This window comes from Molossus molossus, unplaced genomic scaffold (genome assembly GCF_014108415.1).
Source record: "Molossus molossus isolate mMolMol1 unplaced genomic scaffold, mMolMol1.p scaffold_m16_p_5, whole genome shotgun sequence".
Taxonomy (NCBI): Eukaryota; Metazoa; Chordata; class Mammalia; order Chiroptera; family Molossidae; genus Molossus; species Molossus molossus.
This window is the reverse complement of record NW_023425388.1, coordinates 7,623,581-7,638,798: the sequence shown is the minus strand read 5'-3', so window position 1 is coordinate 7,638,798 and position 15,218 is coordinate 7,623,581. Positions and strand designations below refer to the sequence as shown.

At 52.7% G+C, this 15,218-nt stretch overlaps 1 protein-coding gene across 1 annotated transcript in view; it reads left to right on the top strand.

Annotated features, from left to right (window-relative positions):
• BACE2 (beta-secretase 2) overlaps positions 1 to 15,218 on the top strand; it is a 68,133-nt gene that overhangs the window by 31,416 nt on the left and 21,499 nt on the right. Inside the window, exons 3-7 of the mRNA XM_036243485.1 lie at positions 1,897 to 2,113; positions 5,115 to 5,243; positions 6,360 to 6,494; positions 7,828 to 7,929; positions 12,047 to 12,196. Of these exons, the coding sequence (XP_036099378.1) occupies positions 1,897 to 2,113; positions 5,115 to 5,243; positions 6,360 to 6,494; positions 7,828 to 7,929; positions 12,047 to 12,196 (733 nt within the window). The remainder of the gene's footprint in view (positions 1 to 1,896; positions 2,114 to 5,114; positions 5,244 to 6,359; positions 6,495 to 7,827; positions 7,930 to 12,046; positions 12,197 to 15,218) is intronic.

The window sequence follows — 15,218 nt, the reverse complement described above, 5'->3', positions numbered from 1 at the left end:
TGGTGTGGCTCAGTTAGTTGGAGTGTCATCCCATATACCAAAAGGTTCCGGGTTCCATTTCCGGTCAGGGCGCATACCTAGGTCATGGGTTTGATCCCTGCCCAGGGCACATACAGGAGGCAGACAATCAATGTTCAATGTCTCTCTCTCTCCCCCCTCTCCCCACTTCCCTTCTCTCTAAAATCAATAAGCCTATCCTTGGGTGAGGAGTTTTCAAAAACGTTATATATTCCCCTCATTATAAAAGCTATATATTCCCCTCATTATAAAAGCTATATATTCCCCTCATTATAAAGGCTATATATTCCCCTCATTATAAAGGCTATCTACAGAGATGCAGGGCGTCCCCCACACCTCCACGCTGAGGCGAACTGCTATTGCCATCTAAGTGTCATTGTCTTGGAAAAGATTCTACCACATATGTAATTTTTTTTTTACTTTATTTTTTGATTCGTGGAAAATGTCTTAGTAAATACTGTTTTTCCAGTGCTGCGTAATATTCTATCATATGGATATATAATAATTGACTACACAGTTTCTTTGTACTGGGCACCTAAGTGGTCTCCAGCTGTTTGCTCGTGTCAATGGGACTTCACGACTGTCTGCACGTGCCCTTGTCTGCGTCCTGGTGCTTGCTCAGAGTCAGGTTCTCAGAAGTACGGTTACTGAATTAAAGACCGCTGTTTTAAAGCTTCTCCTATGTACCCCCAAAAGGAGTATCGTCATCTCTGGCCCACTTTCCTTCCTGACTCCGAAGAGGATGGCACTAACTCATGTACTAGAACAAAGACATACAACATTAATGTCTAGAGACTTACTACTGGAACGGAGGGAAGTGAAAAGTGCGAGCCGACAAGAACACCCTAGAATTACCTGTTTGGTGATTGGACATTTCTCTCAGGAATTTGATCACTTTTCTTGGGGGAACATGTTTTCAATGCCCAAGAGATCTGCCTTGGGCTCCTTATTATATATGGTCCAGCAGTTTCCAAACTCAAGTGGGTGTAAGAATTACATTATAGGATTGGACACCCCAGGGCCTTGACACCTGCTGTCCTCGCCCCAGGATATCTTTCCCCACTGGCTCATGGTCTTCATGCAGGTCTGTCCTAGCAAGGAGGCCTGGATGGTGCCCAGGTCACCTGCCCTCCCCTCACCTGGCTTTACTCTCTGGATAGCTCTCTGACTGGCGGGATTACTGTTCACTTGCGGTCCATTGTCTTATCTTGTGCTGTTGTTGTGTCTGAGTAACTCCTACCCGTGGGGCTATATGCAAATGGGGTTGTAGAGGGTGTCACAGTGACTCCTGTCAAAGCATGCCATTTGCGTCATTGCCCACCTTTTGCTGTGAGTCTGATCAGCGTCAGGCTTTGGAGGAGAGTCCTGAGAGAACCTGTGATAGCAGGTCGTGTGGCAGGCATGGCTTTGCCTTTCTTCATGACACTGGCTGTTGGCATGAATCGGAACCCACTGCTGGCACAAGCTGGCGGCACCTCATTCTAGGCTGCTAGCCCTTCCGTGTGTCACAAGGCAGTGTGCAGGGTCCCCACGTAGCCAGACGGCCAGGCAGGGGCCCGCGTTCGGTTGTGCCTTCCCAGACGAACACAGTTAAGTGATGCACCTGACCTTCTGGGTTTCACTGGGGGCACAGAAAGTGTTACCCGTAGGGGCCACATGTTAACCCCAGTATTTCCTTAACACCTGGCACGGAAAACACTGTCACCCAAACAGGAGTGACTGTGTTTTGTGGGAAACGGAATTTTGTCACTGTGAACACTGTTAAGAATTGCTTATAGTTGACTGTTGAGGACAGCTGTCTTTGCTAGTGAGCGGCCATCCTGTCAGACTCGGACATCCAGGCAGAATACGATGCTTCCCTTTCTCTTCTTCCTCCAGGTCCAGCACGTACCGTCCCAAGGGCTTCGATGTCACCGTGAAGTACACACAAGGGAGCTGGACCGGCTTGGTGGGGGAGGACTTGGTCACCATCCCAAAAGGCTTCAACAGTTCTTTCCTTGTCAACATCGCCACTATCTTTGAATCAGAGAATTTCTTTCTGCCTGGGATTCAGTGGAACGGGATACTTGGACTAGCCTACGCTGCCCTGGCCAAGGTGAGGAGTATCAGGGGTCTGAGTAAACCGAGTGACGGGAGAGATCCTGACAACCCTTCCTTAGATGCACGGGTCCAGGCTGTCGGCGATGGTCAGTTAGAATCACAGGGTTAAAACAGAACACCCGTCACACAGTTAATGAAATTTCTACATTTTTAAAATTAAAGGTACATGGCACAATTTTAACCTTCTGGCAAGATGTACTAGTAGCATTGCTTTTTGTTTGTCTTTTGTTGTTATCTATTTTACTTGTATAGTTTGAAAATATTGAGAATCTGAATCCCTTGGATTATGATTTTGTTTAGGAGTTTCTATTAGTGTGGGATTAAGAGAAGACACATTTATTAAATGCATATGTTGGTATGAAGATGGAGCCCACGGGAGACACTGGGAACTGGGCAGGGGGAGGTGGCCCAGCAGGCCGCAGGCCGCCTCCCATGGCTCCAGGCCACCTCTGAGGGGACACCTGCAGCTGGAGCAGGGACAACTAGAAAGTCTGCCTGGGGACCGCCGGCCACTTGAAGCAGTCACGCGCCAGGGAGAAAGCTTGGGACTCTGCCCTCGTCAGCATCACAGGTTCACAGAGCAGGGGACGGCGGAACTGCGTGGTCTCCGTGTTTGCAGTGGGCAGACCAGCGGGAGCGCGGCTGGTGTGCAGAGGGCGGCGCAGGCTGGCAAGCGGCGATTGCCCGGGACGGGCTGCCAGAGGCAGGCGGGTTGGACAGCAGGTGCGCCTCGGGGCAGGTCTGTGTCCTCCTGAGCAAAGCAGAAGGCGGTCACCCCTCCTGCCGTAACTGAGCACCACACCTATGTTCCGGATCAGGCTCTGAGCCAGAGGGAAGTAGGGAACAGAACAAAGCCCGGTCACAGGAGCCACAGGGCTGGTGACAACAGACCCCCATTGGTCCATGAGAATCCCAAAGAGAAAGCCTGTTTTCTCTCCTCATCGGGACATTAACTGCTCAGGTTTACTAGCCAATGGTGTAGGGGTGGGGAGGGTGAAGGGTCGGCGTGGGGTCAGTGCACACGGGAGTCCTCGAGGAGAAAGACTAGCCAATGAGACTGAGAACATCGCAAGGTGTCAGTTCCCACGACTCCCCACGAGGCAGACTGTAAGCTCGTTATCCCCACTTTCAGGTGCGCAGGCCCAGGGCAGTCAGAGCCCCAAGGGCATGTCTCACTCTGTCTGCGGGGCCCCGAGCAGTTCGGGCCCCCCCTTTTCTCAGTGCTGTGGGCCTTGCGTCCTGTGAGATTTGCAGACTGGTGAGCACGTCCATTCCTGAACACGTTTCCGCCGACAGCGTGACCTGGGGCGAAACATTCCGTCTCCAGGCGCCGCGGGTGTGCCTGTCTGTGCGGATTGCTCTGAAGACGGTGGAACTAACAACACGTGACACCCCCTTGGGAATAAACAACTGGGGGTTTGGGGCAGTGTCCAGACTTTCCATATGACCTTTGATCTTTTCGTCTGTGAAATTCCAAGATTAGCAGCAACTGGCTCCGTACCGTGGAGTTGAGGAGACAGCGATAGGACGTGGAGGAGGCCGGGCTGCAAACAGGACAGGCAGGGCCATCTGGCTGGTGGCCCAGGGCATTGCTGAAGGAAGTTGACCAGCAGTGAGTGGTGGCCAGTGTGGTGGCCCCTGGAGGACCCCAGATGCTCCCACCAAGGACGTGCATCAGAACCACTGCAGATGCCTGGGTCCAGACACCCACCTGAATCAGGCCGTGGAAACTGTGCACTTTGAAACCTCTACGGGGTCCTGGGGCACAGTCTGACTGGCTGTGACCTGACAGCTTGGTGACACATCCCTGACTGTGCCGGTTGAGCCCAGAACCGCTCCAGGAGCCTGTCATCATCTCCGTTTTACAGATAATGAAGCCAAGGCTTAGCAGGTGGTGGAGCTGGGACACTCCCGGCAGTGTTCACCTGGCTGCCTCTCAGGGCGGCGGACAACAGAAGACCAGGCTGGGTCAGCACCCGGCCAACCCAGCTCCAGAGACCCTCCGTCCCTCTCGCCGACCCGAACACAGGCTGCTGGAACAAGGATTGTGGGGACATCGTACACTTCTGCTGGCTCCCACAGGAGTCGAGTGGGAGACAGTTCCCATGAACGCAACCCACGGGAAGGGTCATGTCTGTTTGCTAATGGGGCTGTCTTCTCCCTCCCTCCAGAATTATAGATCCCAATTTTTATTATCCTACAGATAAAAGGTGATGTGCTTTCTGTTCACCAGAGATGGTTGGAATATTCCTGTCTCATCTAAGTGACACAAGTGGGTTGTCACCAAAAACGAACACTCAGAGTGACTAATCCACATCCATTTGTCAAAGCCAAAATCCAAACGCAAGTCTGTGCCCTTCCTTTACGACCACCAGCACCTGTGGCCCACCCCCAACTCAGAACTGTCGATAGACCACCCCTCTTGCTTTTGAGTCCTGGAGAAGTGGGGGTCTGCTCAATGGCTACGTGGCGGGAAGGCACAGCGTGGAACACGGCCGTGGGCGTCATGGGCTTTGCAGCTTGAGGAGCACAGCAGACAGCTGGCCATGCCGAGCTGCCTCCCACAGTCTAGGGTCTGCGATGAGCTGTCCCCGTGGGTTGGGCACCTCTTATTCGTACGAGGGACTGCGGCTGAAGGAGGGGAAGGCAGACTTTGGCTTCAGGACACCCTGCTCCCCCCTCACTCCGAATGTCGCTGTTCGCATCCAGCACCTGCCGCGGCAGCCCATCTCCACATCCTCTCACGTCTGCAGTTGTGATGATAAATGTGCAGCATCCTCATAGATTCTGGAAAGACTCTTATTTTTACAGCAGTCATACCAAAGAGAAAAACACCAAGGAGTAGGAAGTCCTGTTGGAGGTTTCTGAATTATTGTTGAATGTGCTTAAAGATAAGCTTGTTTAGTGTTTGGCCATGAAACACTTAAATATAAATACAAAGTGGTGTCGACATGGGTCATTCCTCATCTATACTGTCCCTTTCCTTCCCCCTGCAGCCATCAAGTTCTCTGGAGACGTTTTTCGATTCCCTGGTGACGCAAGCCGGGATCCCCAACATTTTCTCCATGCAGATGTGTGGGGCGGGGTTGCCGGTGGCCGGATCTGGTACCAACGGAGGTAGTCTTGTGGGTATCTTTCCGTCTCAGAGGCGAAACTCACGCATCAGCGGGGCTCTTGCTTTCTGTTTTACTAAAGACCCTGGTAGAAATATTAGACATGTTGGCATACCTAGGTCCTGCAAAGTTTTGATAATTAGTTAAAAATGGATAACAATAGCTATGATTTTTATCCTTCCTAATAATCATCCCGCCATCCAAAAGATGATTCTCATTGCTTCCCCAAATGCCATTCAAGTTTTTGAAAATTTTCCTTCGGAAGGTAACTGCTTTTGAGGGGTGGGGGAGGGGCGAGTGAGAAGCAGTGGGGGAGGTAGCAGGTGGGCCTTACTCTGGGGAGGGGAAGCAAAGGGGGATGCTTGTGGTTTCGTAAGTTCAGGGAGACAAGAACACTTGTATATCCTTCTCTCTCGCAATATGCACACACAGAGATGGAAGTGTTTGTTAGTGAGACAGAGTCATTCAAGGCCATCAGCCCCAAATGTCCCCTTGATGGAACTTGAACCCACACACTTAAAGTAGTAGGTGACAGGAAAATGCACAAGAGGGACCTCCTCAGGGTGGGTGCAGCCCACACCTATGAGAAGCGGGCTCGGCCACCCTCACTTGCTAACAGTGTACCTGCTCGTGGTTCCTGTTTCCCCTTCCAGGGGACAGGGTGGCCTGGGATTTGTGGAGCGTGGTCATGCAGTTCTACAAGATGCAGTTTTGCTGAAGGAAGCTCCATGTTGTTCTGCTTTCTGTGCACATGTACAGGGTAGAAGTCATCCTGGGTTCCGGGGAGCTAAGTCGCTGTCAGTCTGGGTGGTTCACTATTTCACTGCATTTCTTTGGGGCGAAGTCTCCGGATGGTAAAGCTGGAATTACACGTGCACCCTGAAAGTGAGGGAAACTCCAAAGCATCCTGATTAGACTGGGGCAGAACACTGTCTGACCTTTGGATATTTGGCCCCAAAATGTTCCCTGTTTAATCTTCAAGCACAAGTATTTGTTTTGTCACCTCAGACTGTAGGGAGAGTACTGATCCCGGGGAAGGCTCACCGTACAAGTGCTTGCTGCTTGGTGTCACTTGTTATAGGCTGGTGTGTTTTTTTCTCTTATCCCTGTGACTGTTTCCCTTCCCAGGTCCTGGGTGGAATTGAACCAAGTTTGTACAAAGGAGACATCTGGTATACCCCGATTAAGGAGGAGTGGTATTATCAGATAGAAATTCTGAAATTGGAAATCGGAGGCCAGAGCCTCAATCTGGACTGCAGAGAGGTACCTACACTGTGAACTCTTTGTGCCTACCTGTCTGTGTGTGCCTGAGTCACCTAAATATTAGACCTGAATGTGAAATCAGAAGGTAGATTACATTACAAGATAAATCAGAGATTCTTGACATTAAAAGTTACAGGGACTTTCTGCCTGACAAGTTTAAATCAACGACTCCTCTCTTAAAAAAAAATGAATTGTTTTCTTACCACGCTTGGCTTAATAGGAAAAAAGCAGCATAACATGGTGAGTGAGGACCTATTCCTGGAGCTACAGCCTTTGCCATTCGTCTTGGCCTGATGGTCCCTGAACTCTGTTGAAGAGGATGCATTAGAAAGGGTTTTATCCGTGTGAGGGGACAGAGCGGGGCTAAAAATAAGCCAAATGAAGCCAAAAGTAAATCATCAGCTTTATCTTTCCTTCAGAGCCAGCCCCCTACCCCTACCCTGCCCCGGACGGATTTCTCACTCAAAGGAAAGCTGTGCTCTCGGATGTGTAGGGCTTGCTATGCTAAGAAGGGGCCGGTGTGCGGGGCTGAGACCCGGTCTCCTGCCAGCCTCCCTCACCCCTCTCGCTGCACTTGGCTTGTCTGTGGCTCTGGCTTTATGATTATGATGACTTGAGGGAGCCTCCGTCCGCCACAGTATTTTCAGAATGGTTTATGAAAACCACCAGCATTTCATGATATTCCTACCTTCTCCCTCCACCTGTCTCATCACGCCCTCTCATATGCACCATCACCGTCTGCCGCGCGTGCCTGTGTGCCCAGGCGCCTCTGAGAAACCACGGAACCTTGGCGGAAGATGGTCCACTCACTGTGGGAGTGCTGAGCCCACAGGCCTGCGCCTGTTGTCAAAAGGCACTTATTTGTCATCAAGGAATTCAGTGGTAGAATCAATGCAGACTGTGTGTGTGTGTGTGATTCTCTTGCTGAATGCGGCTCTAAGTCTCCTTTTCCATTGGCAGCATAGAGTTGACTGTGTACGATTTGTGTAAGTGGCATTTAATGTGTCATGCAACTCTGAGGACAAGTGGAGTGGGTCTCCCCTCTTTGCCTGTGGAATTCCCTCCGGGGCAAGGGGGCACCTCTGCAGAAGGGACAAGCTCTACATGGGGAGCCTGCTGATTCTGGTCCCATTTCCCTTTTCCGGCCTCACTTTCTCTTCCTGTGAAGTGGGAACATTGGGCTAATAGATCCTCGGTTTCCAAGTTCTGAGCATATAGGATGAATTGTCGCCACGGAGGTACCACGGCTGCCCGAGTTTGCATGTAACGGGCGCATGGTGATGGAGGGCTGGTACCGTTCACTCACGTGCCGTCTCCCCGTGTCCCCCTCCAGTACAACGCGGACAAGGCCATCGTGGACAGCGGCACCACTCTGCTGCGCCTGCCCAGGAAGGTGTTCGACGCCGTGGTCGACGCCGTGGCCCACACGTCTCTGGTGAGTTGTCAGGACGCCGACAGACCTCGGAGAACGCGGGTCACGGCCACGTGATGGGCAGGGTAACATGTATGCTAATGGCCGCCAGCTGAGGATTTTGAAGGATTGTTCTCTTTTTTTTTTTAACTGTTACTTATTAAACTCACAATCTTCTTTTTGGATATTAACTGGCAAATGATCCTGTCATTTTCCCCTGAGAGGACTGGGATCTGAAAGTGCAGAGCCTTGTTTGGTGTTTCAAGTAGCGGTGTGGTTGGTGCAATACATGTTTCTAAATGTAGAGAAAAAAAAAATGGGGCAATCATGCTACATAGTAACCAGGAATGTGTCTGTAGCCTTTAAAACCAAAGAGATAAACCAAAAATCCTACTTCTCTTAGGCCTTCATTCAAGCTGTGTTGGGGTTTTAATTCTTCTCTAAAAGAATGTGATTCACAGAAGACAAGGACCCATTGGCGAATATAACAATTATTGCATGGTCATGCTCAGTAATACGATTGAAATGACCGTCAAGGACAATATGCCTTTTCGGGACCTGGCTGATGGTATTCCCAGTATGACCCCAGTTTTCCAGTTGGGGGTACCTCAGTGGACCGGATGGCTTTGACTGGAAAGAACACAGCTTTGGGGTCGATGGAATTGAATTCTGCGTAGTTTCTGGCACGTGTTAGCAGAGTCCCGGGGAAGGGTCCCGTACCCTCTGAGAGCCTCCACGTGCTCAGCGGGGTGGTTCTGAGGTTTGGGGTCAGGTCCTGGCAACACAGGTGCTTGGGAAAGAGAAGCTTCCGTCTAGTATCCAACCTCGGTGCCGCCACTGTTTGAAAGCGAGATAAACATCCCTTGGGCCACCCTTGCGGAGTCACCAAACATGAGTGTTCCCTGCAGTCTTTACCCCGGTCCTAACTCCGGCCGATTACCTCACTCCTCCGACGGGATGGCCAAGTTCAAAGAACCAGTGATAGGAAAGCGTACGGCAGTTATTTTATGGCAGGTGATGGCGAAAACTTGGAAAGAGAGAGAGAGTTTGTGGTTGTCCTGAACCAAAACTTCAAAAGTCCCAAGTCGCCGCGGGAAGAGCAGCAGGCAGCCGAGGAACGCAGAGGGAGACCCAGAATGCGCACGGAGCCCAGAGCAGCCTGGCATCTGCTGCGTCTGAAAAGAAAAGGCAATGAAATTCCTAGAGCCTTCCATTGAGGATGCTGGCCGGGAATCAGACCCTGGTGGGAATGTGGGGCAGTCTGCTGCTCTCCCTGGACAGGGAACATGCCCTCGGCAGAGTCAACGCGCGCACCTGCCGTTCACGTCTGAGCTATGGACGCGTTCCCACGCGCCAAGGACGCACCCTGTGCCATTCCAACCAGCCCGCGGAGGCCGTCAGAGCGCAGGGCTGGGGCTGACAGCTGGCACCCCGAGGTCATCGTAACGGGTTCAGCAGTGACTGACTTTGTAAGAAAACCATGAGGTGGAAGGAAGGAAATGACGAAATGTGTTTGCCTTGTGGGAAATGATCCTGTGATTTCCGTGCCCACGTCAGGAAGGGGCGGCCTGGGAAGGCTGTTGGTCTCGGGCAGGGGGAGCACGCATGGGTGTGCGGTGTCTGTCCGTCTCTGCGTGTGCGCCAGCGGGTTTGTCCTTCTGTCTGCGGGGTCATCGACGCTGCTTGGCTTTTCCTTCTGCCGAGGAAAGAGCCGGCTTCGGAGAGTGAACAGGGAAAGGTCAGGCTCTGGCTCCCGGCATGGATTCTCGAGATGGGATTTTAGGAATGAATGGCTTATAGGTCTGCGTCTTGAAATGAGCCTGCTGGGGGTTTGTGTGTAGCCGAGACCCAGGCTCCATTCCTGCCCAGCTGCGGCGCCCCCGGGGCTCAGGCCGAGTGCACACACTGGATGACCCACACACTTTAAGATGACCTGTGACACTAAAGCTCTGTGACCTGAGGTCAGAACTGTCCCCGACGTGGCTCACCTTTGGTGGCAGATGGTCCCCCATCCAGTTCTGAGCTGTGCCCCTCAGGCGAGTTACTGGGTCCCTCTGAGCCTCATACTCATCCGTGGTTGGACCTGCTCTTAGTGCTGATGGAGCTCAGAGCCCTGGGCAGACCGAGCCGCTCTTTCCAGCAAAATGACCGCCCCCCCTCTTATGGACGCCTCTGGCAGAGGTTTGTCCCTAGGGGGCACGTTTCAAACGGACTGCACTTTCAGGAAAGGAGAAATTATGTTAATGCCAGCATCAGAAAGTTGGCAGACCACTCATGAACGGTCCGGGAGGCCAGCCTTCGATGGATGAAGAGACCACAGGATGTTTCTCCCTCTGTTACCCCGGGAGGGGGCAGGGCAGGTGCCTGTGTGTGTGGTTGAGTAGCATGCGACACGCATCCTGCATTCGTCCCGTGGTGCCTCGGTGTCCTCGGTTCTTGCCCACTTGACCTCCAGGCATCCTTGCTCACCTGCCTCGACGTCCAGCACGCCCTCCTCCCTGCACACCTTCCCATCCCTGGGCCCTTCTTCCTGGGGGTCTCTTTTGCTGGCCCATTTCTCTGGGTGGGTCTTAGGCCCCTCCCCTCCCTGCACTCTCTCCTAAGTGGTCCCATCCACAGCCACAGCCCCGCTTCCCACCCTCGCGTTCGTGACTCTGGAGTTCAGCCGTCTACCCCCAGCTCGGTCCCTGGAGGTAGGACCCGGAGAACAAGTGGCATCACGTGGACCCCTCATGATACGGGCATGCCTCAGGGCTCAGCTCTTTGATCAATGCACAGTGGTGCCCCCGGTTCTCTCCCAGCCTGTCTCGTGCCCCTTCCTGACCTCTGCACCAGCCACCATGGCTGTCATCTGTGTCACCCAGTGGGCAGGTCTCATGCTTGGTCTCCTTCCCCCACCACACCCAAGTACCACCCACTCGTCCCTCAACTCAGGTCAGGTGTCTCTGCCGCAGGGGCACTCCCTGGACAAACATCCCTGCCTCCCCGTGAGTCCTCCCCTAGCTGTCCCCACCCCGTGCTCCTCCGGCGGTCACCGAGCAGGGCTCTGTGCTGGAAGACACGTGTTAGAACAGGAGCCTCCCACACCACCCTCCCTCTGGGAGCGGCAGGCACAGGGCAGACCGGCGCGGGTGCCTCCCTGGTCCTGGCCAGATGGCATGGCCAGAACTTGGAATTAACTCACAGATTCAGCAACTAGCAGACGCGTGTGGGTCCCATTGCCCTTCTAGTCCCCTGAGGAGAGGCACAGTGGACATTCTGTTCCCACCCATTCGTATTTCCTGCAAATCTGTCCTGAGTCTCTCCGATGGGCTGGGTGTTAGGACCCAAAGGGGATGCAGACAGCAGGCCTTTGTCCTTAGAGGACTCAGATTCTAGTTCAGGAAACAGGTGAACCACTCACAAGAAATGTAAAACTAATGGCTACACGGAAGAGGTATCCAACGGGGAACCTGAGTTATGTAGGGGAGTCAGGGGGGGCTTCCTGGACGAGGCAGCATCTGAGCTGAGACCCGGAGGAGGAGAATGATGCTCCTAAGGAGCAGGGAGCCCACAAAGGGATCTGCACCAGGGGAACCTGAGTTATGTAGGGGAGTCAGGGGGGGCTTCCTGGACGAGGCAGCATCTGAGCTGAGACCCGGAGGAGGAGAATGATGCTCCTGAGGAGCAGGGAGCCCACAAAGGGATCTCCCCCAGAAGGAAGCGTGCTGGGCGCAGGGAATTCAAAGGGCAGGTGGTGTCTGAAAGGTGCTGAGGGCCACATTTAGGACCTGGTCTCTCTTTAAAGGGTCGTTGCCAACTACTGCGTTACCTGGGCAAATTGCTTCACCTCTCTGTGCCCTGGTTTCCTCATCTGTAAAGTAGAGGGGATGATACCACCACACTGAGGCAGTTTTGAGGGTTACAGTAATGACGACAGCAAAGCGCTGATAATCAATGGTGCCTCATGCTAGTGCCTGCGCCACAGCCTCGGGACTTAATCACTGTTCCTCTTGCGAGGACTGCTGTCTCCGCTGGCTGTCCAAATCGAACGCCGTCTGTCCCCGCGGATCTGGCAAGGCGACAGGAAGAGCCTGGAGCGGTCGGTCCTCCTGGCTCGCCAGACTCGTCATTGTTTCTCTCCCGATGGTGTTTTGTCTAGATTCCAGAATTCTCTGACGGCTTCTGGACTGGATCGCAGCTGGCGTGCTGGACGAATTCCGAAACGCCGTGGTCATACTTCCCTAAAATCTCCATCTACCTGAGAGAGGAGAACTCCAGCAGGTCCTTCCGCATCACCATCCTGCCGCAGGTATGCGCAGATGTGTGCTTGTCTGTCACAGGTAAATGCAGGAGTGAGACCACCCGTGGCAGGTCCCGAGGACCACGACCAGCAGCGACTTGCATCCGTGAGGCTGATTCCTGCTCAGGAGCCTGGCCGGGCTGCGGCTCCTGGGCTTGCCCGTGGGGTCTGGTCGGCGGGTGCTTGCCTGGGCCTAGGTTGGTCTTGGTCTAGGACGGCCTAGGACGGTCTGCGACGGGGGCTAGGTCAGTGGAGTGACGGGCTGTCGTCTCGGTGTCCAGCGGCTGGCTCACACGTGGTGATGGTTCTAAGAGAGGAGGAAGCGGGTCCTCCTGAAGTCGAGGCCCAGAACCGGCCACCGTGGCTGGAACAGTGTCGCCCACAGGAGGCCAAGGCCAGCCCAGATTCCGGGTGGGGGAGGGTGCAGGAGTCCAGCCACCTCTGGGTGGGAGGAGCAGCAAAGGCACATCACAAGGGCGTGGCTACAAGGAAAGGTCAAGAATCGAGGACATTTTTGCAGCATCTATCACAATGCCAAGATATGGGGGTTTTCTACTTATTTATAAATGAAGAAGAAAACTGGATTCTCAGAGCGGAAGACATCCTTTTTCCCACATTCTAGTCATCACTGATTTCTTCTTCATTCTAAGCGTCTAGTGAAATAGACCGACTTCTGTCTTCCTTAGTCACAGTGTTCCCTCTTCCTCACCTGTCCTTCCCATAGCTCTCTCTGTCACCCACTCGGTCCCCTCCGCGCCTCAAGAACCTCCAGAGTGCCCTCCCAGCACCCCCGTCTCCTGTCTCCACTAAAACCACGCCCAGATGGGTGTTCCTAAACCACAGCTTTCCACCCCGCTATTTAAAAGCTGAAGGTCTCGAATGACGAACCCCAGAGGGAAGGGGGGCAGGAGATAAACCAAAGAACTTACATGCATATATGCCTAACCAATGGACACAGACAAGGGTGTGGGGGAGGGGGTCAGAAAGGAGGGGATCAAGGGGAAAAAGTCTGTAATACTTCCAACAATAAAGATAAATTGAAAATAAATAAATAAATAGCCTTGGCCTGTTTGGCTCAGCGGTTAGAGCATTGGCCTGTAGACCAGAGAGACCCGGGTTCGGTTCCCGCTAAGGGCACGTACCTCCATTGCAGTTTGTCCCCTCCCCAGTTGGGGTTGTGTGAATGACAACCACTCGATGTGTCTCTCTCACATCGATGTTTCTCTCTCTCTCTTTCCCCCTCTCTCCCTCCCGCTCTATCTGAAGATAAATGCAAAAATGTCCTCAGGTGAGGATAAAAAAATAATAAGAATGATAGATAGATAGATAGATAGATAGATAGATAGATAGATAGATAGATGATAGATAGATAGATGATAGATAGATAGATGATAGATAGATGATAGATAGATGGATAGATAGATAGATAGATAGATAGATAGATAGATAGATAGATAGATAGATGATAGATGGATGGATGCTGATGGTCTCTTCCTGGTGTGGCTTTCGATGACCTCCTTGATGGACCCTTTCATGCTCTCCATCCGGTTTCCTGCTACATCCTTGATCCTCCGCTCATTGCTCGCTGCCTGCTCCTGTCTCCTAACCTTGGCCTCCACCCCTGCCCGTGCCCCGCCACCCCTGCCCGCGCCCCGCCACCCCTGCCCGTGCCCCGCCACCCCTGCCCGCGCCCTGCCACCCCTGCCTGCAATGCCCTCTGGTCCCTGCTCCGTCTGTGTATCTAAATTCTTCCCATCCTCTAAGACCCGACTCAAACAATCTGTCCTTTGTGGAACCGCTGCTGAGCAGAATAACCCATTTGTCAGCTTGCCCTTCAAACTCAGAATGCGTGTTTTCTAGTCCACCCATCTGGCACAGGGTCATGTCTTTAGGGTGTATTTTATGCTGTTGCCTTTTTCCTTTGACTTCTGTTTTCTGAAAAGAAACACACACCCTTATATTTCTTTCCCAATTAAATTAATGCCCTTGAAGATGTGAACCATGAGTGGTAGAGACCACCCTTCTTCCCCACCCAGGCCGTGAAGACGGGGCCCGGGAGCTGGGTGGTCAGTGGGCAAGCCCATGTGTCCTTGTTCTGTGATCTGGTTAGTTTGGGATAAAGAAGTGCAGCTGGGGGTAGGAAAAGAGGAATCATTTCAGAAGAAACAAGTAAATTATTATACTGCCGTTTCCCCATTTCAACTTCCTATGGGTGGGAGGGTGCATTTCAGAAATGGGCACTTCTTGGGAAAAGGCTAAATGCAGCCCCGCCGAGGACGCCTGCGCTGTGAGCCAGAGGCCTGAGCTATGACCGCAGGCTGCCCTCGACTCGCGCTGCAACTTGAAGCAAATCACCCAGTCCTTTCTGTGTCTGCCTCTCTAACCATAAAGGGGAAGGGGTAATACTGGCCAATGACATCTTCAGAGGACGGCCATACCCTTGGATGAACAGTGCTGCAAAGTAATGTGAGAATGATAGGGTTTTCAGCATCTTTAAAAGAATGTGCTCTTTATGATTACATTTTGTTCTGTCAACCAGCCAAATGTGGACATTATTTCAGTGTGTTGTTTTTTTTGGTTTTTTTTTGGTACATGCCCCTAGCGGGAACCGAACCCGGGACTCTCTGGTCCGCAGGCCGATGCTCCAACCGCTGAGCCAAACCGGCCAGGGCTCTCAGTGTGGTTTGTAGCTAAAGTTGAAACCCAGCTTGAGGACAAAGGTGGACGTGTGCCGGCACACAAACGGCACCTGGGTGGTTGGCAGAGGAAAAGCAGGCATTCGGGGGCAAGCGTCTATGTCCAGGGCAGGTCGTAGCCATCTGAAGTGAGGGTTCACTGGGGGTTGTCAGTGCTTACAGGACAGAGCACAGGGCAGTGTAGGAATGTAGGGAGGCAGGTTGGAGGACGGCATTCCATTTGCCTGGTTTTTTTTTAATCCTCACTGAGAATATTTTACCTTTATCTTCAGGCAGAGTGGGAGGAAGAGAGAGAGAAACATCAATTGGTTGCCACCTGCACAACCCCAACTGGG